At 39.9% G+C, this 27945-nt stretch overlaps 1 protein-coding gene across 2 annotated transcripts; it reads left to right on the top strand.

Annotated features, from left to right (window-relative positions):
- The first annotated feature begins 2 nt into the window (after positions 1-2).
- Positions 3-27911, top strand: LOC128741692 (excitatory amino acid transporter). Of its 2 annotated transcripts, none has more exons than XM_053837660.1 (5): positions 3-328; positions 16547-16730; positions 16971-17310; positions 17379-18284; positions 27564-27911. In XM_053837660.1, the coding sequence occupies exons 1-5, from the start codon at positions 323-325 to the stop codon at positions 27748-27750; spliced, it is 1623 nt and encodes a 540-aa protein (XP_053693635.1). In that variant the 5' UTR covers positions 3-322; the 3' UTR covers positions 27751-27911. The 2 variants fall into 2 exon arrangements, with proteins under 2 accessions (XP_053693635.1, XP_053693634.1); XM_053837659.1 differs by having other exon boundaries at positions 3-396.
- Positions 27912-27945: the final 34 nt, after the last annotated feature.

The following is a 27945-nucleotide window of genomic DNA, read 5'->3' as shown; positions in this document are numbered from 1 at the left end:
GTTTGTGGTTCACTGGGTACGGTCGCTTCTCTAGTCGCTGGCTGGCTGGCTGGCTTGCTTCGATCCGGGTGATAGATAGAAAAGTTCGGCGGCCGGCGTGTCAATGGAAACTAGTGATTGTTCAAGTGCAGGGACTCCTAAGTGGATTATTTGTTGTGTGAACAGTGCGCACCGTCGCCTTTCGGTTACCCTATAGTAGCAGGCAGCTGTATAGTTTTTCGCTGTTCCGTGGCCTACGAACGGACGGATTGTTGTGCGACTGGTTTTGGAATACATTTATTTTTTGTTTGGATTGCGTCAGCTGTAACAGCAGATCCGGGAGATGAAGGTAGATTCACGATTTTATTTGAAGGAAAAGCAACTCAAGGAATGCAGCGCCCAGTTAGAATGAAACAGGTATGAATATGGGAGTTCAGCGAATGTGTAGTTTTTTTTGGCAAACATAAGCGGTTCTATGCTCGGTGACAGGCCTGTGTTTAGTAATTAGCTTGTAATTAAGCAGAATGTAAGAAAAAAATGTAACAGTACAGACTGTTTCTAATTGAATTATAATTGATGTAGGGTATCTTCACGACTTTTGGGACTCCAACAAGGAGTATTCACGATAAAATACCCTTGAAATTGTTTGTCGACATTTAAGCAATACTGGAATTAGTCATTTGTTTGCATGGCATATTTGAAAACGAAAGAGAACCGCCAGGAGATAGGTAATTAGACTAATCCAGATTGGATCGAATAAAGCCAAAGCCAATGTACGGTTCTCTGTAGCATACTCAGGGGGCTAAGAATAGCCAATGATTGCTATGATAGCTGTAGGTAAGGTACATGTCTAATTCAACAGCAGCTGTTATGGACAGTTGTGCTATCCAACTGTGACTTGGCAAAGATTGCTGTTGTTGACAAAGGCGATTCTAATTCCTTGATTATATGACAAAGCTTGTGCACTTTTTAGCTGTCCTGTTACATTATATTGTTCTACCCAAGTTGCTAGTCGAGTCATTTCCCTTGTGGCTATAGGACTAAGGATCCACTTCGCCGTCAACCAGTCTCGTTCGCTTCATGCGGCGGCCACACCCGCAGCGAAGAACTTGGAAAAACACCTTCACATTTTTCTTATTCCTTCTTATACATTCCTATTTCCGCATTCGTTCGTCGTCTTTGCTTGGTATTTTTCCGACTGTCTTTTCCGAATGGAAAAAAAGCAAATAGGCTTTGGACTACACGATGATTGTGTAACACCGCTGCGTGGCAAACCGAAATGCAGCTTTACTCGCCTGCTGGCTTCGATGGGGCGTTTCGGTTTTCCCACAGGTGCTATGGCAAATTTCCAGATTGCTGCGATCACAGCTGGATGGAAAACGGTGGACAATCGATGATGGGGTTGTTTTCTAGCGATAAATTCGCTTTGCACACTCTGCGGCTGTGAGGTTGTGCGGTGCATAATGCAAGGTGTAAAGTTGTACGTCGTCGGCCGGCTCGGATGGATGACGCTGATGGTCGGAAAATCGATATCTGCCGGCAGAGGCACAGTGTGGACGGTTGTTTATTTCCGTTTTCAATTGCGATTTGTCGAGTGTGGCTAGGTTTATATTCGAACATATTTCTTTTTTGTCAGTACAGCTCACAATGTTATTCTATCTCGATTCTTTAATCGGAATCTTATGCAGTTGTTTGATCGTTTAAGCAATTTATTAGGTAGCTTTGAACGAAAGGACTCGTTTCTTTCTGGAATCTTGACAATTGAAATTTCAAAAAAGCAAATAAAGAGTTTAATTGACAATCAAATGATTCAATAATAGCGAGCTTTTCAAGTTGAAACACTACTTTTAAAGGTTGAACACAAAAAACTCGGATATAAGAAAAATGCTATCATTTATTTATTTATTTATTTAAAAGTGGTCAGGTTTTCAACATTAATAACTCAGTGAGATCCTGGTTAATTTTTAATATTTTTACACCAATCGATCACACCTACCACTGATTCGAAAGGAAAAAAACGATTCTATATAGGTAGCAAGTCACTAATGGAATAAGTATAATAGGAGAAGATTGTATAATGTGACCTCCCACCCCCTCGGCCAATATGCCCCACTTCGTTTTTCCTCAAACTAGAGTAAATTAAATTGCAAAACTAACGAAAAACCCTGGTATTTGATGGAACCAGCCTACAATGGGTCATGCTTATAAGTGTGACAGTTATCACCTGCTGTAAAAACAAAACAAAAATAAAATTGTTTTCGAGCAGCCTGCGATGTAAATTTTTGCGACGTTTTCATAAGCTATTTTCTTGTCAAATTCTGTAAATAACCGGTTGCTGCGATTCGACTGCGTGAAATGAGGTCTAAAAAGCTATCTCCGTCAAAAAACGGCAAGAAAAGCTTGAATTGCTTTAGTATTCAATGCATACTTTCAGAGCCGTAGCGTGACATTGTAGAGCCCTTGGCTGAACCCCAATTTGGCGCCCCCTTGTTTCCCAAATCATTTTTTCGTATTCGCCCTTTATCCAATACTTGACTTATAATATAATTCTTCAATTGCAATTACTTCACTTGAGCTTTGCCTAAACATTTTTATTGGTAGCAGAATTGGGGAACGTTGGGATAGTTGGAGATCTTCAGCACAACGTTTATCTTGAGCCGGTTCATCCCCTCTAGTGATCTCTTGGCATGATGGGCCATGGCCAGGGTCGGCCAAAAGACTTGCGCGTCCTTTGCGCGATAGTTCTTGATGAAGGCGGCAAGTTCCGGTAAGTACCTCGTATTGTATCTTCGTATCTCCTCGTCCACCGCAAACTCCGATTGAAACAACAGCGGCTTGAACATTCTTTTCTCGCTGATCGTCAGTCACATAAATATCTTCTTTGGGAAGATATACATGACGTCATCGCTTATCTTTTTGGTGGTGGACCTAAAGTACTCGGTCCTCTGCCAGTCGTTGCCGCCCAAGTAGTTTTTTTCGCCCAATTTGACCGGAACGTCGTGCTTCGCCGGAAAAATATTTTCACTAGCACCTTCAGCCATTCGTTGGGCAATCCTTCAATCTCCCGGTTCAAGATGCGGATCCATTAGACCACCTTGCTCTCGGTCTTCATCTTCAGGTTCTGCTGCGCGTTACGGCAGCACAGCACTGTTGAGTGGCCGAAGCCAGGTTCCCGTTAAGCGCTTTAACCTTTCTCACGGGGGAGGACGTTGTAATTGCCAGATTGGCTCTATTCGACGGATATGAAGTGGTTCACCATGTCCAATTTCTTCGCTACTGAGTGGAGCTGGCAATACGAACAAAGCAACAAGCGTATCTGTATGCTTTACTGAAATGTAGGCCCTTTTTGGCGCCCTCCAGAGCTAGCGCCCTTGGCGGGGGCCAGTCTGGCCAACCGCACGCTACGGCACTGCGATAGTTTACTTTTTTTTTGTATGGGCTTATCACTTTGACCACAACATTATTGATCTATTGTAATGTTGCCCGGGTGTATGCTGTATTCTGCACTGCATTTCTGTGCTTTATCGTTATTGAGTAAACGATAAGCTTATATTTTTTTTATGCGTGCTTATGTGTTGAGGGTTTTACCCATGCTTCGATGCATGTCCTACTATACCAAACCTGTTTCGCCTCGTTATAGTTAGCACTGGTGAGTCCTCCTGAGGTTCAAAACCATTACCTCATTAGGTGCTCATACCAGTATACTAACCATAAGAAGCGTCTTCGGGATAATGTAGAACTCAGCATGAAGGAAGGATGATGAGGGGCCAGAGAATAAACCCATGCTAAAGTCACTTTGACATCGAATGGCCTGATTCTACTAAGATTCGAACCCACGACCATTCGCTTGTCAAAGCAGACTCGGTAACCTTGCGGTTACAGAGCCCCACATAGTTTACTATACTTTACTTTACTATTTAATATTTTTAACAATAAGTAAAAGTAGTCTAATATTCCCCATTGCAGATGTGGCTATAAACATAGGTAAACAGATTAAGTTAAGGGTACATTAAGGGACATTAAATAGCAATAAAAAAAAAGTTTTGTTTTGACTTTTATAACTTTTGAGTTTTGTACACGAAACTGTATTTTAAGAAAAACGAAAAAAAAGAAGAAAAGAGGGTCAAAAAATAAAATTTTGTCTTCTTTTCCTTTGTTTTCTGGTTGTGTTTCGTTTACAAAGCGCAAAAGTTATAAAAGACTTTGTCAAGCTACTACCAACAAAACAAAAAAAAGTTTGTTCCAATACGTTGTGTAGTTTCTGATAAAAAGGTACATAAAGTTTGAAAATCGTGGTTTTTCAGGAGCGGCGTTTTATTTCGCTGAAGTTGTTCCACGACGTACTGGAATGCTTATGTGTATGATCGTTTTTCGGCCACTTCCCGTGGTCGGATCATTACAAAATTAGTATCAAAATGAGCGGAAAAGACTGCAGAATCAAAATCTGAAATAAAAAAATAAGGTCGTCGGGGCACATTGCGGCATGCGCTCCAGCTGTTTTTTAAAATTTATTGTAAAACAAAATAACATGTCCAGTCCAGACCAGTTATAAATTAAGTTTCAAGTTTAGTTTTAAGCCTAATTCAAGCTTCATTTCATGGACAATTTCAATACTGATTTCAAGTCCAATTTTAAGTCTAGTTTCAAGTCCAATTCCAAATACAATTTCAAGCTCAATTTGAATCCAATTGACATCCAATTTTAAGACCTAATTCAATTCCTACTTTGAGTTTAATTTCAGGTCTAATTTCATGTCCATGGCCAAATCTAATTTCAATTCAAATTTCAACTTTAATTTCAAGTCCAACTTCAAGTATAATTTCAAATCCGATTTCATGTCCAATGGGGGTTCCCAGATAACACAAAATCGTAATAGAAAGTTCACATTAAATCGTTTTCATGTCAATTTCACATTGGAATTGTATAATGATTAGAGTATGTCAAATCGAAGTGAACAATAAGTTGTTTTGCAGTCGTTCGTGTCTTCATATACAATTCATGACAGGATAGACAATTGCAATATTTGATTATATCTTCTATATTCAGGAGTTTAGTTGCGTGTTATAAAAACTGCGCAAAATAGAATTACAAATAGTTGTCAAAATTTTCGCATGTATATGGCCTCCACTTTGGTACATATATATTCTTATATGGCGTGAAATATGCCTTTTTCGTTCAGATATGATTTCGTATACCTCAGTTGCAATCGAGATATACAAACCACATGGTTTACTGGGCTTTCTAAAGATTTACCTGATTCAAAAATTGGTGTTTCTTTTAAAAATACGAGTAAATTTTGGAGAAAATAGAGGAAGAATGAAGACAAAGGGAAAGAAAATAGACAAACTGAACAGAAAAGCAGAAAAAATGGAAGAGAAATAAAGAAAAAACGGGATATAAATAGGGGAAACGTAAAGGAAAACATACGGGAGCTAGAAAATTGACAAAAGAGAACAGAGAAAGAGAAAAAAATGGAAACGGAAGGCATTCCGAAACTGAAAACCGAAAAGAAAAACAGAACGTGACAGAAAAGTAGGAAAGGCAGGACTTAATAAGGGGAATGACGGTATAGAGGCAAACGAAAAAAATAGAAAAGGAGTTGGAACAGAAAACAAAAAACTGAAGAAAATACGAAAAACGGAACAAAAGACAAAAACAAGAGGAAAATCAGGCCTGAAAAGGGCAGAAACGGAACAGGAAAAGTAGAGACAGGCTGGGCAGATAAAAGGAAAACAAGTTTTTTTTCTCTGAGAGAAAACAAGACAAGAAAACCAAAAGGGAAAAGAAAAATAACGAGAAAGAAAAAAGAAAACCACTAGAGGAAACAGGGAAAACGGGAAAAAGTCGCAAACGGGATATAACCACTATGGGAAACGGTGTCGAGGTGTCAAAGGAGACGGATGGGACAAAATAGGAATCTGAAATGGAAATGGGATGGGAAAATGGGGTATAAAAAGAAGAAGAAAAAAACAGAAAAATAGACCAAAGAAAAAGGGAGAATAAAAGATGAAAAAACGGGAGTCAAAAAAGGAAAACCGGATAGGAAAGGGAAAGAAAGGAGCCAAAAACAGAATAAAGAGATAGAAAGGATTGATGAAACAGCATTCCGTTGTCTTTGAAACGGCTTCCGGAAGTCACATGGAATGCGGTTAATTTCTGAGTTTAAAACAAAAACTAGTCATTCGGCACATCAAAATTATCAGAATTTTACGGAAATGTTATAAGGCCAAAAATGAATTTACTAAACTAAAAATGGTCACCTGGATCTGGTTTCGGGAGCCCAAAATAGGTTTTTGTATTCTACGGGATGAATCAGTGATGCTATGTAAAACATTCAATTTCTGTATTATGAAAGAACGCAGGTAATCCGGGATCATAACAGTTATATATAATTAAATTCTCTCTCTCTCTCTCTCTCTCTCTCTCTCTCTCTCTCTCCAATTTGATTGTTTCGATTTGGGCCGAAAGAACGCAATTTATGGTCCGTCTGAATCTCCCAAATAAAGCTTGACTAGGGAATCTGATTCCTGCAAGCCTGACTAATCTGTTCTGTGTACACTGAATAAGTACTATGTTGATAAAGCAACAGGCGGATTTATTTTAATAATGTTATTACAATTGGACGGGATTACACCGTCGTTCAAACCCATCATAAAAACAAACGATGTGATCTTTGCTACTGCCATTCACTAGTACAAAAAAAAAGAAGTGAAAAAAGTCCACTTAACGATTAGCACCTTTTTTATACTCCAACAATGTCAACACTCGATCAACCAACGGAGGGGTACGGCGATTTCGATCACGCAGAAACGACGGCAGTAGTAGCTGTTGCTCATTGCATCTTTGCATCAACTCGAAAGCTGTCTAGGTTTGATGGCACCAAAATTGGGGACAAGGTCTTAAAGCATCTAATCTCTAAATTGCATATATTTTACTAATAGAGGACAATGCAGTAGATAATTCTTCCCCTAGAATACGGTGAAATTATTTCATTAGTCAAATAACAATTAGAAAGTTGGCTAAATTACTACGATGAGAGTGAAAAAAATTTGCACAGCGCTGTGTAACAATAGGATGACAACATCTAAGACTCTTATGTCATCATTTTTGGTCATCACTTTTTGGCTGATATTATGCAACTGACTGATCCGGTATTTCTGCAGTGAGGACTAGAGTAGGAGACAATCTATCTGCATTGCGCCGCATATAAAAGGTACCTGCACGATTGTGGTATTCATTCAGTTTGCTTTAGTCTGCAAGTTTAGAAGTTTTAAGTAATAGAACGTGTTTAAATAATATGTAGTTTTAACGAGAGTTTCAGTCTTAACGTACAACTTTCACCGTCATTGTGTTCGATATACAATTCGCTTTCTTTCTTGGCACGACGCTAGGACTGGCATTCCCAAGGGTTTCCTAGGCCATATGTTTTATACGGTCAAATAACTCGAAGCATTCGAAGCCTTTCTCTACCAATCAAAAGATCATATCAACTGATTCATTTATTACTTTAAATAACAGTAACTTTTCCCCAGTCACCACTTAAGCCTTCTGATATTCTCTCAAGAAATGTAAGCCAACTTGGTTCATTTAAGTTTTCCTTGGGAAATTTTTAAATTCATGCTGAAAAGTCATTCATTATTCCAAAGAAATCCCAAACATTTCAAATGTGAATTGTGTAGTATGACATCTTATAAATCAAATCACAAGTTTCAGGTGTATTTGAACAGTATTGCAAGCCATGTAAATAGCATAAGCAAAGCGATATTTTCATGAAGAAATGTCATAAGTTGCCATTGAAATATCAGATTCTATAATAGAACTATAATAGAACTCATCGATGTTAATTGGAGTGATATAAGTTATTAGTTCTATCTAGTTAATTTAAAGTGGAAATAAATCTCATGAAATCTGCTTCAAAATTTCGACAACAATGGTGAGTATGATATACACTTTATGTTACGGTTTAACAAACGTTATTGGATAGCATTCCATTCAAAGCTCTTTTTAAACGATATATGTATCTCCACTTGATAAGCAGTGATAAGATATTGAGTAAATGTCGATATTTCTGTGCAGAAGCTTTTATAAGGCATAAAACCGGTTGAAAAAAACGAATAGCTGAAAAACACTTAAGCACAACGCAATCCGCACTACTAAGGACAACGTTGAATAGTTTAACGTCAATCGCATAGAGTTTTGGTAACTTTCGGGAAGATGAGCTGGACACGGTGTAATGTTGCCGGACGACCGTGCGGCATAAACGGTTCTCTTGAACAACCTCAACTGCACAAAAAACATACCCTAGTAACAATTCCACGTTATATTACGTTCCTCTAGCGGTTTTCATTACCAATTTCATAAAACCGCAAATAAATCTATGAACTCCACAAGAACTTTCTGATAACCGCTATAAAACTGTCTTCCGACCAAGTGGACTTCTCTTCAGAAGGTTTAAATAATCTCTTTAAGAATCAAACCGATTAAGCTTTTGCCGCTTGACAGCCACCGCCATAATTTAAAACAGCTTTTCGCTCTTCGCTCTGGTAAAAAGCTAAGTCGGTCCGCTAGCTTTGTTTACTTGAAAATACATCCGTGAGCAGCAAAGTTGAAGTTTTACCGTCGGATTATTCTGATCGATTTGTTTTAGGTATTGTAACCATAAAAAAATATCCCATAGAATATGTAATAAATTTTAAGCAATTTCGTTGGTTTACAGCATGTGCGCATTTAATTTTATCGTGTATATTGATATGATAGATGGATAAAATCAACGTGCCATTGAAATTTTGCAATTTTCGAAAACTGGTTATTTTAATAAAATAAATATATTCAGTTAGTCTATCTCAATTTCTAGCAAAATCATTTCACTTGCTTCCTGTGACAGGAAAACCGATTGATAATAACTTTCTATCTGCAAAACACTTTGGTTTGATGAATTTTTATTTGCAAGCTAAAGCTAAATACTAGAATATGTCAATGTGACCTCGCATAAAAAATGATTTTGGTGTTGAACTTTAGTATTCTTCATTATAGCAGCAATAAATCTGTTTGGTTAGGGTGTTACCGTTTTTTCTATATATATAAAAATGAACGTGAGTATGTTTGTATGTATGTTCTCCATAACTCCAGAACGCCTTGATCTCCACCAAACTTGACACACATATTCCTTGATATAAGGGAATCAGCACTGGAGGTTTATAAGAGGGGGGGGGGGGGGGGTTCATCACAGGGAAGAGGCCATAACTCCGAAATGTCTGGACGGTCCTTTACCAAACTTGATATACATGTTCCTTGACATAAGGGAATAAGCACTTAATGAGTGACAAGGAGACGAGGGGGGTGGGTATTCATAACATGAGGGGAGGCCATAACTCCGAAACACCTGGACGGTTCTTCATCAAAATTGGCACAAATGTTCCTTGACATTAGGGAGTCGGCACTTGGAAGTTAGCAAAAGGGAGGAATCCCTAACAAGGGGGGGGGGGGGTTCCACCGAGGAGGAATATACAGTAGACTCTCGGAAAAGTTAACTCTCTAAAAAGTTAATTGTTCAGAAAAGTTAAGCGCATATCAGCTCTCATGCAACGCTCTAAAAAGTTAATTTTTACCTTAACTTTTCTGAGAGTTTGAATTTATTGGTTGTCCAAGCGTTCGTACACACACGTGTGTTTACCTTCTATCTTTATTTCTCATTTTTCGGTTTATTGTCGCCTTTCCACAGTCATACAGAGTCGCATCATAACTGGGATTCAATTAAACTTAAATTAAAATAATTGCAACAATAGCGTATTGAACTATTTGCTAGTTACACATAGTTACTTCAGGATTATTGATAGCATACTGGAAAAGCGCAAACTCAGATTGAATTTTAAATGCAAAAGCAGGAACAGCAAGAAACTAAAAATAAGCGCGAACATTATCAAAACGTAATCGCAGACTATACGAAAAAAAAACAAAAGTAAACTAGTGAAACCGACTATTTTAAACTTACTGAAAGGAACTAAGTATTATTTCATAAAGATCTTGCTACATATTTCTTTTCATTACATTTTCAAAATACATAAAAAGGTGTATCCTATATCCCGGAGTGCATTTTTCGCTTTTGTATTTATCATTTGCAATGATTTTAGGGACTACTCGGAAAAGTTAATATTTCGGAAAAGTTAATCGACCCATTCCCCAATCGATTAACTTTTCCGAGAGTATACTGTATAGTAAACTAGGCGACCCGGCAAACTCCGTACTGCCACAAAATACCATTCCACATCATGTTGTTTATTACATCACCTTTTTATAAAGTTCAATTTTTCGTTACTTCTTCAGGATTAGTCACACAATCTCATTTTGCATTACAAAATTCAAGTCATCCACATCGTTATTTTTCGCTGCCAAAATCACGAAAATGAAATCATCGATCAATGGAAGCGTCAATTGGTACTTCTCTAGTGCCTATCGCACGCAATTGATTCGAGAAAATTTCTGAAGACGAATCGTTTTGCAACGCAACGCGCATGTTCGTCGTCAACTGCTGCTTCCTCACAAGCGCCACAAACACGACAGCTTTAGGCAAGAATCGATTTAAGCCGCTACCGTTGATCACGGAATAGCTGGAAGTGTTTGTCGGAAATCACCTGACAGCAGTATCATTGCAGCTCCAAAATGTCGTAGTTATTTCGCAGATCTTTCATCGTCCAGTCGAGTGCCATTGGTGCATTCATCCCAGACGATTACTTTACAACTCTGCAACACTTTTGCCATTACGGAATTCCATGTAATGTTGCATGTCGGTTCGTCAGTTAATTCAGTTAGGGCACGGGAGGGTATTTTCAGCACATTAAGCGATGGCATCTATTTTTTCGGCCTATGGCCTAGTTCTAGTGGAAGAACAGGTGATTTTGACGTTCTTTGAATAAAAAATAGTAGAGTACTTACAGTCTTGAGAAAATAGTTATAACATTTTAAAATTGTATGCGGGCAAGGTATTTTTATTGGCGAAAGAAAAGGCAAATAGGTTGAATTTAGGAACTTGCTGAAAATACCCTCCCGTACCCTAATTGGAGATTCAACGGCAGTCTGAATCCAGAAAGGGCCGTTCTACTACCTTCCAGAAATGTAGCTGCAATCCCCAATGAGGCCAAAAGATAAATGAGCTAGGATTTAAAGCCAGTTTAAGAACAAACCTGAAGAGGCTACCACCAATTCAATTTTTGATCTTGAATAGACTGTGGCTAACAGCAATGAAATAAGGCACGTCTTACCAGTTCACCCAGGCGCATTAATAAAAAAAATGCCATCGTTTCCATCGTCAATCGCTTTCATCAAAATATTGTAAACGTCATTTTGCTTAACACAGTTGCTTGCCTAACAACGACGCTAGAATATAATATCGTAGTAGGTCGCAGTAAAGCCATTGCAGGTTTATATGGAAAATTTATTTTTCGAATTTTCCAATCTTTCTAGAAGGTTTTCCAATTTTTCTCGCCGTAAAAACACAGCGGTGGCGGAAACAAACATAATAAAAATAGATGACTAAAATCGGACGCTCCGTTCTCTAGTGATGCGCGGTCGAACTTTTGCACTCCTCTTTTATATATAAGATAAACCTTTGTTTCGATTTCCATTGAGCAAACCGATGCATAATTAGCTACGTGATAGAAGGGGGGGCTGACTGGGAAGGAATGTAGAGGGACGTGGAGCGTGAGTATGAATGTATGTTCCGCCATACCTCCGGAACTTCTGGACCGTATCAAACGTCGTTTGTCAAACACATGTATTTGGTATAAAAGAATCAACACGGGGAGTTGACAAAAGAGGGTAACGGTCCCTTACAAGGGGAGAGAAGGGTTCGAATGGGTAAAGGGGTGAGTTTCTCTTGTATTTAAAACGATAGCAGTTGTACAGGGAATTTTATTTCTGAAAGGGAGAATCGAGTGGCCATTAACAAGGGGGAGGTTCATAAACGTAAAAAAGGCTTTGTGTCGATTAATAGGGATTACCTAGAAGATTTACAAGTGGTTGAGGGACAACGTGCGAGGAACTGACAAAAAAGGGTTTTGTTTCTTGCATTTGTTACCGTAGCGTAGCCTTTACCTCACAATGCCCATGCAGGAAAGTGCTTACAAGGGAACTAGCAGAGTAGCGTTAATAAAATAAATCTGTTTGTATTATTCGTTAGTTGTAGTTTGGGCATGCGTTTATTTGTTTGTTTATTATTGTTAATTTGTTAAAACCTAAAATATATTATATATATTATTAAAATTGTCAGAGCCTAAAATCAATTAAAATAAATATAAATATAGGGACAAGACATATTAAAAAACTCCAGTTGTTCGATAACGTTTATAAATGATATGTACTAAAAAAACATAACCCACATCCCGATCGATGCATTGCACAAAAGATGGTGCACAATGCACCGCACGAAAATCGCTGCACAATGTACTGCTGCAAGGTGAAGAGGAAGTGGATGTTGGTGGATGAGAAGCTGAGGGGCTCGATAAGGTCTTCTTGATCAAACGTCGACGCGTGAAGCTGAAGACACTAAAACTACGAGATTAAAGTGAAAAATCAAAAGTAAAAATCAAAGTCAATACTTAAAACTTTAAAGTTGTAGTGACAATTAATCTGGCTAAAAGCCACTGGCTTATTCCGTTGTTTACTTGATTCCGAAGTAGGCCCGGAGCCGACTCTGAGGACCTTCGAGTCACTCACGGCCGACTGGGAGACAAAAGAGGTCTTGGGAACCCAACCCCAAAGAGTCCTCAGTGGTTCGACCAGGGACTAGGGGCTTTGACTCAGCCCTTTAGGCTGAGCAGTAACACATTATGAGAGTTTTTGTTACAAAAACATATGTACAAGTGACTGAGTGACAAATGGGCCCCGAGTGAGATCGGGCAATCAGCTAGTGGGTTTATGAAACTAACAGATTTATTGCGGTTTGACAAGTAACCGTGATAAGATCAATTTTGATTGGTGCGCCATTTTGTATTGCTACGCCACATTAACGGTAAGTTTATAACAGACGTGAAGGGCAGCCAACTCATTTTGTCGTGGTAAAATAAGCAGCCACAATAAATTTGCTTTATTGAGAGTTTTGTTATGGTTTTCTAGCCAGCTATAAGTGTGTTTTTATTCGTATACTTTTGGTATTGAGTAATACCATAATAAAAGCAGAGGTAATAATTAAAACCGCAACAAAACCTTTATGAAATTCAAGTAAAACCAAGTGGCTTTAGAATTGTTACTTGGGATAGGGAGCCAATGTGTGAGATAGTCACTTTTGAGACGCCTGCGAAATGAAGTACCGATGAAGTACCGCGGGCTCCTATTTACTGCTTAACACTTAACTCCGAATTCGAGCAGATAACATGGTTGACAAAGAGAACAAAATTCGAGATTTTATATCTGGAGGTCACTGTATTGAGATCGACAAGCTACTCATAATGAGGGAGTTTATCGATGTTTTGTTCAAAATTTCTCGGAGCAAATCTTACTAATTTTTCCTGATTCCCTTTCAACCTTTTAACTCCTTTGATAGAAATACTGCGGCACCTCCCAGTTGGCTTCGAGGTACGACAGAGTGCTAGTCGTCAGACACTGGGCTTTCGCCTGAGAGAGACTGGTAGACTCAGTAGGGTCGTAGCACTAGCTCCGCAATTGACCTGTACTCTAGCGGGTGGCTGCGAAGTATGTTGAACAGAAACAGAAGGTCAAGTTTTGTCAAGGTCAAAATGCAGTAGGTACCTACCCAGTAAACCATTTGGTTTGTATATCTCGATTGCAACTGAGGTATACGAAATCATATCTGAACGAAAAAGTTATATTTCACGCCATATAAGAGCATATATGTACCAAGGTGGAGGCGATATACATGCGAAAATTTTGACAACTATTTGTAATTCTATTTTGCGCAGTTTTTATAACACGCAACTAAATACTCCTGAATATATGATATAGATATAATCAAATATTGCAATTGTCTATCCTGCTTTATAATTCACAGTCATGAATTGTATATGAAGACACGCACGACTGCAAAACAACTTATTGTTCACTTCGATTTGACATACTCTAATCATTATACAACTCCAATCTGAAATTGACATGAAAATGATTTAATGTGAACTTTCTATTACGATTTTGTGTTATCTGGGTAGACTTTTCTTTGCTTTACTGCGGCCTCTAGTTTAGATCGGACTAAGCTAATTTAAATAGTCAGAAGAGTATGTGGGTCGTTAAGTTTGCGAGCAAATCGACGCACGTCGTCTCAAATTACCCAAAGAACCATTAGAACGATGCTTGGGAGTAGCAGATCATTCTCAGTGTGCATTTTCCGGTAATCCAATTCCTGATGATGATTAATAACAAGGCTGATCACGTCCAATACAGGATTTTTGCTGCTACTGGAGACCGAGCAATCCTCTGCATCATTCGCAAGTGTTACAGGAAAGAGTTGTTCACAGTGGAAAGAAATTGATCTGGATCTGGATCACTGTTACTTGAGGTCGCGTACGATTTGAGGTCGTGTTTGGGTAGTGTACAGCAGAAATATCGATATAAGAATAAATCACGTGCAGTCAGTTTACCGACAACGAAGATTAATCTGCTTCCAAATTGTTGGTAACGTTTGTACGCCAGACTTTAGGTCAAAGCTAACTGGTCTTTTTCTTAAGGTTTTTGCTGTTTGTCCCTTTTGTTCAAGTTGCGGATAAAGTATTGTCTTTAACCAGCCGACTGACGACAAAGACATATTTTATTGTATACCTGCATCGCCAACAACTAGCGCTTGAGAGAGCGAGTGTGTATCAAAATATATTCTCATCGAAAGATGTCCTGCGTGCTGGTGTGAATAACTGGTTGATCGCTCTTCGTTTTCGTCGGTTATTTCTGCGTATGAATAATGATATTTTGATTCCCTGATAATTACAAATATCTTAGAGCATACTCAAAATGATGTAATGCTACTATACATTTCTTCAAGTCATCACCTCTGTCACCTTTGCTGAATACAGGAAATATAACAGAAAGCTTCCAACTTCTGGGAAACACGCAATTCCGACAGGACCAACAGCAAAGGTAGATTTTAGTTTCTTGATAATGATTTCATGACGTGACGATTTGTTATTTTCGTTAATTTGAAATCGATAACATCGTTGGGCAAGCTGCTTAAAGCGGCATCAATTTGAGCAAGTGCTTCACTAAGGAATATGTGAACCAGCAAACCTGATTCTTTATTTCTTGAACCAAGACTTAAACATGACTCATGTTGCTTTAGAAAGGGAAACTACCTACTTTTTCTAAAGAAACTGTGCAATAATAATTTTCTGGTTCATGATTCCAGAAGTTACGTAAGCCTCATTTTTCAGTCCGTAGCTATTTACAGATTGTTTGCTCTTTTTTGCCACTTTCGTGCTTCCTGTCGATGATCAAACGTCCTCCAAATCATTTCAGGACATCACACATCATTGTTTTGAGAGAATTCGACAGTTTAACCAACTTACGAGCGTATAGTCCTGGATTTCCATAGTGAGTTTGCAGAATCGATTCGCGACGCCCTTGTTTCGGTGACGCAATGATCAATCAACAAATCAGCTTTTCCTGATAACAAGTGCTTACTTTGATTTGTCCCATACCGTGATTTAACCCTTTATAAGGCAGTGGCAACTATATTGCCACCTACAAAATTTTTTTATTTTGCTTCTATAATTATACTGATGTCATTATAGACGCAAAACAAATATTTTTCGTTGGTGGTAAATTAATTGCCACGGCCTTATAAAGGGTTAATGACATTTTAAAAATGTTTACTTATGAAATAAGTAATAAATAAATAGGTAGCAGTATTTTTTTCATGTTCGAATTTTTTCGTTTTCAACCTTCACGACGCTTTTAAATTTATTCGGATTAGTTTTTGTATTTGAAGCTGTGGAATTATTCATTTGAATTGACCTGATTAGAATTATATATCATCGTTTTAATGATTTACTCGAATTGCTCAAATTTAATACGCCATACGGCAACGCATTTTCTTTTCGGACCATTGAAAAATTGAATTACTTCCTGTTGTCCACAAGTCCACTAACGCAATAACGGTCAAACCACCAACCTTGGCCTTATTACTCTTGCTCCCCATTGAACATTTCGCTTCGTGGCACGTCATGAACACATATGGCTTGTTAGAAAAAAGAACCTGCTCCCAGTCAATCCAATCAAGAGGATCGACGCATTACTCTGCTAGCTGCATTGCAGATGGGTCTCCCTTCGCACTTCGTGGTGGCGCGTCATTGTCATCGCGTATTTGCCCTGATTGATGACAATTGTAACTGACCACGCGTCCATTCCGGTCTATTGCAGTTAATTCAATTTTTGTTTGCAAACACCCCGCAACAACGATATCGTACTCTCAACCCGACAGAGGTCTACGTACCTACATATCATATCAGTCCAGTCAGCAGTTTGGTCAGTAACTAGGAGGGTGCGCTGCTTTCCTGTCGAGTTTGTGTTTAACCACAGAGGTTTAAGCTTACAGTTTGTAAATAAGTTTTTTTTCTTCTTCTAATTACTACAGTTCAACTACTATTCGGAAACGTGCTCGATCAATGGAATGGCACAAAGTGAGCAGCAATTCCTGCGGGGTGACAGCCAGCGTCAAACACCGGTTGTGAAGCCCAAATCGATTTGGTGTGAATTCGTTTCGGAAAATAAGCTGATTCTGGTCACGCTGAGTGGTGTTATTCTGGGTGTGCTGTTGGGTAAGTTTTAAGCTCCCATGAAAGATTTTCCACGATATCGCAGAGTCAAAGCTTTCAACTCAACTTCAAAACCATGAAGAAAAATCAGTTGCAGCAGGCGCTGTTTTGTGTTGCGCTTTCCCAGTTTTAAATGTCATTCAGTGCTTTGATAATACAGAAATGAGAAATTCTTAATATTCCATAAAATTCAAAATTTTTAGTTATTCTATTCAAAATGTGCACTTTCGACACTCGCAACAGGTTTCACCCTTCGACCGCTGGCCCTATCGGCGGACACCATTATGCTGATCGCCTATCCGGGCGAGCTGTTCATGCGCGTGCTAAAGCTGATGATTCTTCCGCTGGTGATTGCAAGTCTGATCAGCGGTTCTTCCAGTCTGAATGCCAAGCTGAACGGAAAAATCGCGCTGCGGACGTTCGTTTACTTCGCACTCACGTCCCTGTTGAATGCCATACTCGGTACCTTCTTGGTACTGCTAATTCACCCGGGCGATCCCAGAATGCATGAGGCCATGGCCGAATACACGGTTGCTGGTGGCCGGACGGTTACACTGATGGATAGTATCTTAGATTTGGGAAGGTACGGTAGTCTGTTTCCCCCTATACATCCTGATATGGTCTCACGTTTTTGATATTACTTTTTTACAGAAACATATTTCCGGACAACATATTTCAAGCCGCACTCCAACAAGCCCACACCGTCTACGTACCGAAAGAAAGTACCACCAACGGGAGCGGTATTCTACCCATTGCTAGCACCCACCAACAAACGAAACCAACCAGCACGCAGAACACCTTCACCTGGGATGACGACGAGGAGTTGATACGGATCGTCGAATACCGTCCGGGAACCAATACGCTGGGGATAGTGTTCTTCTGTTTGGTTTTCGGAACCCTTTTGGGAACCATCGGTAGCAAGGGCTACGTTGTGGTTCAATTCTTCTCGGCAATTTTCGAAGTCATCATGAAGATGGTAACCGGCGTGATGTGGCTGACTCCGGTAGGAATCGGTAGTGTGATTGCGGGGAAAATATTGGCCGTTAGTGATATCAGCCTGGTGATGACTCAATTGGCTTGGTTCATCTTTACGGTGGCTTTCGGTGTTCTTCTGTATCAGTGGATTATCATTCAGGCAATTTATTTCTTCTTTCTGAGAAGAAACCCATTCAAGTTTTATGTGGCACTAATCCAACCGTTATTGACGGCATTCGCTACGGCTTCTACTGCGGCTGCTTTACCGATAACGTTTCGATGTATGAATGAAAAATTAAAGGTGGATTCGAGGATAACACGATTTGTGCTGCCGATCGGGGCTAATATTAACATGGATGGAACGGCACTGTTCATATCGATCTCGTCGATCTTCATTGCGCAGATGAGCAGCATGCAGCTGAATGTGGGTCAAATTTTGACCGTGGTACTAACTTCGACGGCCGCTTCGATGAGCTCGGCCAGCATCCCGAGTGCCGCGCTGGTGCTGCTGCTGGTCGTACTAACCGCGATCGATGCTCCGATGCACAACGTCACGCTGCTGTTCGCCGTGGATTGGTTCGTGTGAGTATGCAAGTTTGGTCATTTTTTGGTCTATTTTTTGTTTGCCTGTTTTTTTTTTCAATTCGAAAAGCTTGAACCACTAAACTGATTTTATTAGCTACATCCAAGCACATCAAATGGAAAGTATTAGGATATGTGTCTTGGGAAAAAATATTGAATTGGAGTTCAAATTTCGTACAGTAACATTAAGAATATTGTTTTTTATGTTTTTATGGTGTGAAAACTGAAAGAGTTATTATGTTTTATTTGGAAATCTTTTGCGTTTTTACAATTTTCAAAGAAATGAAGTTTTGATAGTAAAATGGAGACCGGTATAAAAAATATACCATGCGCCTCCATTGCATTTACGAATTTTACTGTATCTTAAACAAATATACGTAACCCTTAATCGACTAAGGTCACATCGGCACTCCGTGGCTAAGGATTAGCTCGAAGCACACGAGTAATACGCTTCTTGGAAAAGATAAATACGATCTGAACATTACTAATTGGAACAGTCTTTCCATATTTGTCTGGAATTCTTTGCCATTCATGTATCACTCGTTTACTCATCACTCATCGCCCATTCGAACACGCGATGATATCAATAATGTAAAATTGTTTTGTGACTGGAATATTCGTTCGATTTAATAGTGCTGGTAGTGATCAATCTCAAGTTTTGTTAAGTTGAAGTTTCACCTCTGTCCAAACGGTAATGAACTATAAGTTATTAGAACAGTTGAGAAATACATTACGACTATAGTGCGAATGTTGCCAAAAAACTGAAGAAATTATTGATATTCAAACAAGATATGCAAATAATTCCTGACAACATTGGTATGCTAACTCCTTACGAGACCTTCCTTGACGTATCCTCTTACGGGAGCGTGCACTGCGTCGGATCCTTCCATAATTGCGTCGAGCATAGATGTAGCGAAGCGTCGAAGGCAAAAACTCCCAAGTATTTTTGTGGATGGTGGGAAGCTAACGGATACCAGAGCAGATGTTATCAACCGACAATATCGGTCATCGGATTTAAAGAATTTGACAGAAGGCAAGAACGCCTTGATGTATATTCGGGAAACTTGCTAATTGACGACCGAAATTAAGACGCAAATGTGGAACGTGGAATTTCCATCAATGCTGAGTGCCTGTTTGAGAACAGGAGTGAACAGTGATTAGTTGCTTGCAGGTAAATGTATGACGCAGTTTACGAAAAAGGCAGGATTGATAAAATCGAAATTCAGACATCTCTTTGGATAAAATACCCGTGGAACAAGCGCTTGACAAGCTAATATACAACAAAAATGTTTGTTGGATATAGAAAATTGGATAAATTTGGATTATGCTGTAGTTTCTGCGACTCGACCATCCGGAAATGACGGGTAAGCTTGTTTTATTTTAGTGGTGCACTGCCGCTACTCCCATAACGGTCCCATTTTCTATGAAGTTTTCAATATAAAAAGTACCATCTAAGTGGTATGGTCAGGCGCGGACTGGGAGCAAAAGGGCCCACCGGGCCTTTGAGATTAGGGGCCCTAGTTTGCAATATTCTCATGATAGTAAATTATCACAAAAAATGACATCTACTCAAAAGTTATCAGCGTTACAAGGACAGTAAATCGAATAAATATGGGCTCTACTTTGTAAGTCATGTCGTGCAACTCGACTCGACTCAGGCACTATCGAGTGTCGAGTACGGGGAGAACGGGCGGCATAGCGGCTCGATGCACGATCGAAAAAAACAACCTCACTCATCATTAGGACCGAGTCACCACGTTTTAGCGTGTGCGTCATATTAGCGGTTCACAGTACTTTAGTTTGCACGCATTTTTTTTCAACCGAACGAAGATTGCTTCGCTACTTTGAGTTTTAGTGTTTCTAGCCATCACTAGAGATGTTCTATCGACAAAAATGAAATAGATATTTCATCGGCAAAGCAGACGAAGTAACTAGATTTGCTGAAGTTTGTGCCTGTGTGTTGCCTCCGTTCATAACATCCTGTAGCGGCATATTGAACAGCCCACATGAGGGACCATCATGTTGATAAAGTCCCCTGCGAGGTTAGAAGGGCCATGATTTTACGGTCGATGGTATCATACGCAACTTTGAAATCAATGAAATAATTGTGCGTTGAATTCTGTATTCATGAACTTTTTGGAGGTCCTGCCGAAGCGTGAATATTTGATTCTTTACTGACCGTCCTTTAGCGAACTCTGAAGAGCACTTTCTGATGAGTGACACTGTGCATCTTTGCCACCAATGCAACATTTGAGGCCTGTGCCAATGCCTGTGATGTGCTATGATAGTGCTGGCAACCTGCTTACTGACAAAACGACGGTAGCAGCCAGGTGGAAGAGTATTTCCAGACGCTGTTGAATAGAGAAGTAAACACGAAGGTCAGCAGGTACAGGACTGTGGAGCCACCAACACAGGAGGAGGTTAAGAGGACAATCAATGAGCTGAAAAACGGTAAGGTTGCTGTAAAGGATAGTATCATGGCTAAACTTCTAAAAGCGGGGAGCGAGCTGCTGTACGAAACAATTCGCCGCCTCATTATCAGGAACAGGATATGGATGGAAAATGAATATCGGAGGAGTGATTGATTGGCCTTATTTCCCATAATTTTAAAAACGGACATCGACTCGAGAGTAAAAACTATTACTCAATTTTGCCTATAAGGTTCTTCGTCGGCGAGTACCAAGCTGGTTTTCATGAAGGTCACTTCACGATGAATCAGATAATTACCCTGCGTCTAGTAATTGACAAGTTCCGGGAGTACAACTTGCAGACTCATCATATTTTTATGGATTTCAAGGCGGCATACGATTCAGTCAAACGAAATGAGCTGTGACAGTTAACGCTAGGACATGGTTTTCCCACAGAACTAGTTACGTTGATTCGTGTGACGCTGGATGAGTAAAAAATATAGCAATAGCAGAATAGCAGATGAGACCGTGCTTTTTGATTTTGCTGATGACGTCGATATCACCGAAATCAAAAGTAGAGCAACGAAAGAAGCCTTTAGGTCATTTAATTGGGAAATTGGGACTTACCATTAATACCGCCAAAACGAAGTACTTGGTTAGCAGAGAATGTGGAAATCCAAATGGTGTTGGTGCCGAAGAGGAACTGAATGAGGAACGATATGAAGTAGTAGATGAATCTGCTCGTGACTTGTGACAACGATGCAAGTCGCAAAATAAAACGACTAAGTGCAGCTGCGAATTGGCCTTTCTGCGTTCTGCGTTTTGTAACTTGCAAATTCGCATAAAACTGACGCTCAAGAGAACACTCATTCTCTCGGTGGCCCTTTACGGACATGAATCATAAACGCTAAAGGAAACTGATTGACGAGTGCTTGGGGTTTTAGGGTAAAATTTGGCAAAATGCAAAATGGAGTGTAGCGCAGACGCATGAACCACGAGCTGTATTATGGGTGCAAATATGCTGTTATAATGAAGATAGTACAGTGTGGCAGTCTGCGCTGGACTGGTCACGTGTCTCGAATGCCCGACGAAAGAGTAGCCAAAATTATTTTAAGCAGAGAATCAAGAAGAGGCCGTAGACTTCGGAGTAGACATCGCACTGATAGATGTGCGCTATCGAGGATGATGCACGTTCAGCTGGTGTTCGAGGGGTTTGAAGAAAGGTAGTCCAGGATTGAGTACTGGAGAACCATAATTCATTCGGCGCAGGGTCGATAACGGACCGTCGCCACTGAAGTAAACTAAGTATAGAGCTTAAGCCGACAGTTCAATATTTATAAGTAGTCAAATAACTGCGGATGAAATACTAATTCCACTTTTAAATACTCAGAATTGAAGCTGGTAATATTTTCGGAGCTTGGACCCTAACAGCTCAACTTAAATGGTTTCATGAATCACGGGGCCCCAGCAATTGAACATTCGTGAGTCGTAGAAAAAGTTCAATTGAAAGAGAAATTTTGGTTTAAAGTTCGGGGCCCCAATAGTCCCATTTGAAGCTGAATTTTCAATCTTCAAATCGGTTGAATTCATGAATCATGGGGCCCCAGCAATCGAACATTCGTGAGTCATAGAAAAAGTTTAGGTGAAATAGAAATTTTGGCTAAACGTTCGGGCCAGGGGCTTGCGATGGGTGCCATGTTTTTGTTGCCAACATCTCAGCATATCTCGACAAGGTTGGCAGCAAATTTACCTGTCAGACGGGCGCTTTTCCTGCAATAGCGCCCTTCGTTAAGTCGACTGTCAAACACCGTTCGTTAAGATAGGGATAGCACCCCGCTGGTTCGGGCCCCAACAGTCCCATTTGAAGCTGAATTTTAAATCATCAAATCGGTTGATTTCATAAATCATGGGGTCCCAGCAATCGAACAGTCGTAGAAAAAGTTTAACTGAAATAAAAATTTTGGAAAATCTCATTTTGTGTAACGACGAAATTTTTACTGGGGCCCACCGGGCATTTGCCCGGTTGCCAGGTGGGCCAGTCCGCCCCTGAGAATCACTTAACCTTTATTATTTATTTATACAAATATACAGTTAATCAGAAACGGTTGGTACGAGACGTCCCCGTTTCTTCTTCCCCTGTTGATTTTGAAATGCATCTATGTATGGATAACTTATTCACACAAGATTTATTTCTTATAATCGTCTTTGCGGCAATGTTTCACAGTTGGCCTGGCCGATAAAACATTTGCAATATATCTCTGATATTTTGCAAAAGTTAATACAGACAAGAATTTCTATAATTAGAAATAATTACAATTATTTCCAGGAATCCTTCATTGTGGCTGTGTTGGTATTAATAAGAATAAGTAGAATAAGAATAAGAAATACAATTTACATACATAGATACAATACAATAATCAATATGCAAAGTCGAGGTATTACAATGTAGACGCGTGGTGTTTTGTTTTCATCTGCGTGGAAACACCAAAAACAACGAGCTTGAAAGGCTGTTATCTCTTAGTTGAGAAGACCTAATCATATTAAACAGAAAATTCATAACGAATGACATTAAATTTTAAACTATATAACACGTGCCAGAGTGCGTTACAAGGATACTCCGTGGTTAGGGATGTGCTTGAAACACACGCTTCTTGGAACTGATAAATCTGATCTGAACATTGCTCAAATAACTAATTAGAGATATAACTAATTGTAACGTCTTTTCCATATTTTTATTTATATTTTTGGGCTACTGGTGCCCTGCTTGAATAACCGTAATTCCATGTTGTCTCATCATCAACTTATCAATTCGCTACGAACAAGCACTGCTCTGTCCCTAAATGGAAGTCAGCCACACGTGCACAAACGCGCAATAGAGGTTTTCCGTCAGATCATACCCCTCCTTTTCTTATTTTTTCTCAAAAGTACTCCCAATACGAGTGACAATGGTGCAAAAATATATTTTTTTCGTTGACTCTAGAATTTACTACGATTTTTTAAACAATGCAAATTGCAAGAATGTTGAGTTTCTTTTCACCAAATCACGAATGTTGAGTTTTAAAAAATTCGTTTCGGCTGCACTGTTTATCAAAATTTTCAGATTTTCTGGCAGCATTGTATAATAGTTTTTGACATATGTGTATCAGCGGTAGAGTGAAAAAGATAAAACGAATGAAAAGCTAATGATTACCTTCTTTTTCATTTCGTTTGTTGCTTGCCACAAGAGTAAAGAGTGGCACAAATGGTTTCGAAGTGGTGAAAATAGAGGACACTGGTACAAAAAGGCATGTAAGACATCCGAGAAGTGACCGGTTGAAATATACGTATTTTAGTTTTTCATTTTTACAGTAGTTAGAGGCTTTAATAAAGAAAGTTTTATATGGGTATCATTTCTAAGAGTCAAAACCGAACATTTAGTGAAAAAAAAATTTTTGACGGAAAACCTCTATTACAAAAAAAAAACTGTTGAAACCGCTATAATTTTTGTTGAGCCGATTTGGAACACAAATCGTCAAAATTTTCGTAATATTCTTTGAGTGTCCAATCTGGAACGACTCAAGTTACCTGAGGTCGTTACTGAGTACGCGCAACGCCTTGAGGCTGCTCTGCCGGGTGAGGGAGAGCTAAACGAAGCCCCGCTTGAGATCTGTTAGGATAGCGTTGAAGCAGCCATCAACGGCGCAGCGGAAGGTGCCAGTAGGTTCGCTTAGAGGACTCGACGCAATGACTGGTTCGACGAGGAATGCCAGAGGATTTTAGATGAGAAGAATGCAGCGCTGTGTAGTTCTCAGATAACGCGTAAATTCTACAAGAAATTGAATGTATCCCGCAAAGGCCGTGCCACGAGCCGAAACATGTCGAGATAAAGATGAAAGGATCTTGTTGAATAAACGTGATGTGATCGAAAGTTGGCTTCGCAGCGGAGCTTTTCAAGATGAGCCTGGATAGGTTGGCTACCTGTCTGCACCGGTTGATAGTCAGAATCTGAGAAACAGAACAGCTACCGGAGGAGTGAAAGGGGGAGTAATATGCCCAATATACAAGATGGGCGACAAGTTGGAATGTGAGAACTATTTGGGTATAGAGCGATCACCATTCTCAGCGCCGCCTATAAAGTAATTTCTCAGGTCGTCTATTGCCGCTAGCAAATAGATTCGTGGTAAGTTAACCAGCCGATTTTGTGGACGGGCCGTCGATAACGTACCAAATCTTTGTGTTGCGGCAGATCCTCCCGAAGTGTTGCGAACACCAAATTCATATGCACCATCTATTAAATAATTTCAAAGTCGCCGATGATACTATTGATTTAACGAGCTATGGAAAATAAAGGACGAAAATGGCTAGGAACAAGATTGTCCAACATTGCGCTGAAAGCTGCTGCGAAGCGCGCGGGCTTTAACAATTGAGGCACGATCTTCAATAAATCCAGACTATTTATCTGCTTTGCTGACGACGTGCATATTGTCGGAAGGACGTTTCAGGCGATCACTGAGCAGTATATTAGTGACAGTCCCTAAAAAGGAGACCTTACTAAATGCGGTAACTGACGTGGCATCACGTTGCTCTGTATTGCTCTCAAAGTACTCTGTAAGGTAATTCTCAATCGGATCCAGGAGGAGATCGACGCTACTCTCCGGCGGCAGCGAGCTGGATTCCAAGCTAGCCGATCATCTGATCATGTGTAGACCATATCACAACGCTCCGCATTATATTGAAGCAGCTCAACCTAAGGAATATTTTTGTTGTATAATAGCTTATCAAGCATTTGTTTCATGGAAATCAGCTGTACAATAGTTGAATAAGCTATTCTTAAACAAAAATGTTTGTTGGGAATGAATTCCAGGACCCTCTACTGCTGGTGTTCGTTGGCTCCGAAAAAGCGTTTGACCGACTCAATTACGAGGAGTTCCAGATAAGCTAGTCCATCTCATCGAGGCTCAATACGAGGCGTTTTCGTGCATGGTTTTGTATGGCGACGTCTTGTCCGGTCCTCTAAGGATTACTGCTAGCGTGAGACAGGGCTGCATTTTATCACCGCTTCTGTTTCTCATCGTTATGGATGAGATATTAGTTGGAGCAATTGACAGTAGACCAAATCGAGGATTGCTCAGAAATTCTCTAACAATGAAGCAGCTTCGAAATGACCTCGACCTGGCTGACACACCTAAAAAAAGCACCGAATTCGGGAAAATTTTGCTGAAATCTCAACAGCCGACCGTTCGGTAAAATTTGGTAGGGTAAGGGATCTAGTTTTTCGACCCTGTGCAAGTTTTCGCATCACACAGGATCTTCGTGTAATCAAAAGAATGGCAAAATTCGCCTTGATTCTGCATTCCGATTCTGCTCGTTCCGATCAGAAACGTCCCGATTGACGTGTTTTATAACATACGATGTATTCCGAGCGAAGCGCAATTTCTGACCAGATCCGTCTCCGATCGGTAGGTAGAATAGAGACGATTATCTTCTGAAGACACTTCTCCGATCAGAAATATCCCGATCGACGTGTGTTATAGCATGCATTGTATTTTGATCGAAAAAAAATTTCTGATCGGATCCGGGTCCGATCGGTAGGTAGAATAGAAACGAACATTTTTGATCCGGGATTTGTGGAAAGTCCATTTTCCATATGTCGATGGAATATGCACGATGAAGTCCATCAAAATACATCCGTTGTACTTGGCCAGAACTTGGTTTTTAGGTTTTTCGGTAGCCAGATTTTGTTTCAGCATCCTGTTGGCTAGCAAACTATACTACGCGCCTTAGTGAATCTTTTCGTCAAATTACGTCTGGAGTTCCCAGAATAATTTCGCACTGCGTTGATAATCTTCGTTCGCAGTTTCCTGTCGTTATATTCCGCTTTTACGTTTGGTCTGCTTTGCGCGATCCAGCGTCAATCTTTTCCGCTAATGTTTGAGCACTGTGGTCAGAGTCGATTTTGGAAATTGGACAGCCCTGGGGATCATTCCTCCTGACCATACTGGGTTTTCAACATAAGTGTGCAGAATTTTTCACATGCTTTGTGTTCCATCAGATGAAATTTTTAACTGGAAGTAAACAAACGCCCTTTCAGATCACAACGCGGTCATTAGTTTCTTGGCACGACAACTAGAGGCGCGGCAGCTACTAGAAGAAAGTAGCGAAATATCTATTTGCTGAAACCGACTTTAGCTGATCTTTCGCAGCTAGTTTTGAGCTGAAGTTTCGGAAGCTGAACACGCTCCGGATTGAAAGTTTGCATCCGTAAAGGGTCAAACAGAATGCTGCGTTAACGCATCCATCAGCGTCAATTTGACAGTAAACTCATGGGAAAACTGTCAGAAAAACGCTGGCCCTTAAAGATAAACTTTCATCAGGGTGGCCTGAAAGTGTGGGTGAAAATATGTTGTTTGCAGTTACCTTGGTTACCCCGCGCTATGTCATGGCAATAAAGAGCAGAGCAAACAGAAATAGGGCTAATATTATGCTGATCGTTTGAGGTTTTCTATTGAAAAGATGAAAATTTTTCGGAATAATAAGGATCTACAGTTTAGTTTATGGATCGTAAGCTTTTCCTTTAAGTAAAATAAGATGATCTTGAAGCAATTTGATGAGTAAAATCGTAAGATGGTCTTTAAGCACAACGTAGAAGCGGAAATGTGGCAAAAAATTGGGAAGCTCCTTTGTCCATCAATGAAAAATCTGGTCCATCAATGAAACGTTATCCGGTATTATATTTGGTTCTAGAATCCAGAACCTATCTGGCAGTCGTGGTTAATAGTCCAAGTGGGACTCATTTCGTTGAATTTAAAACAATTATATATAATATCATCGGGATGAGACCATTTAGCCAACTGTTGAATTAATTGTATTCTATTGTTCCATTTCTCCTTAGTGACCGCATCCGGACGACTAATAATTTCCTCGGGGATTGTTACTGTGCCGCCATCGTGGAACATCTATCCAAGCGCGAACTGAAGCTTACCGAGCCGAACGAGGGAGCGCACTACCGAGAGGACGACGAACTTACCCTGGACGACGAGGGTAAAGTTCCCGCTAGAAGTTCCACCGGAGAAGTTTAGGAGCCCCGAGCCTTAGAGCCTACACCCACCTACAGCAACACTCTCTTAGATAGAGAGATAGAGAGATTCTAGTGCGATGAACTCACCGACTAGGTCGGTGAAATGTGATATTGAATAACCTGTTTGTTTTGTTAGTTTAAGTAGCAAAAGGTAATGTTATGTTCGAATTCGGGTTGTTTTTAGGTTTCGTAGAAA

Source organism: Sabethes cyaneus, chromosome 3 (assembly GCF_943734655.1).
Source record: "Sabethes cyaneus chromosome 3, idSabCyanKW18_F2, whole genome shotgun sequence".
Classification (NCBI taxonomy): domain Eukaryota; kingdom Metazoa; phylum Arthropoda; class Insecta; order Diptera; family Culicidae; genus Sabethes; species Sabethes cyaneus.
This window is presented reverse-complemented; position numbering and strand designations above follow the sequence as displayed.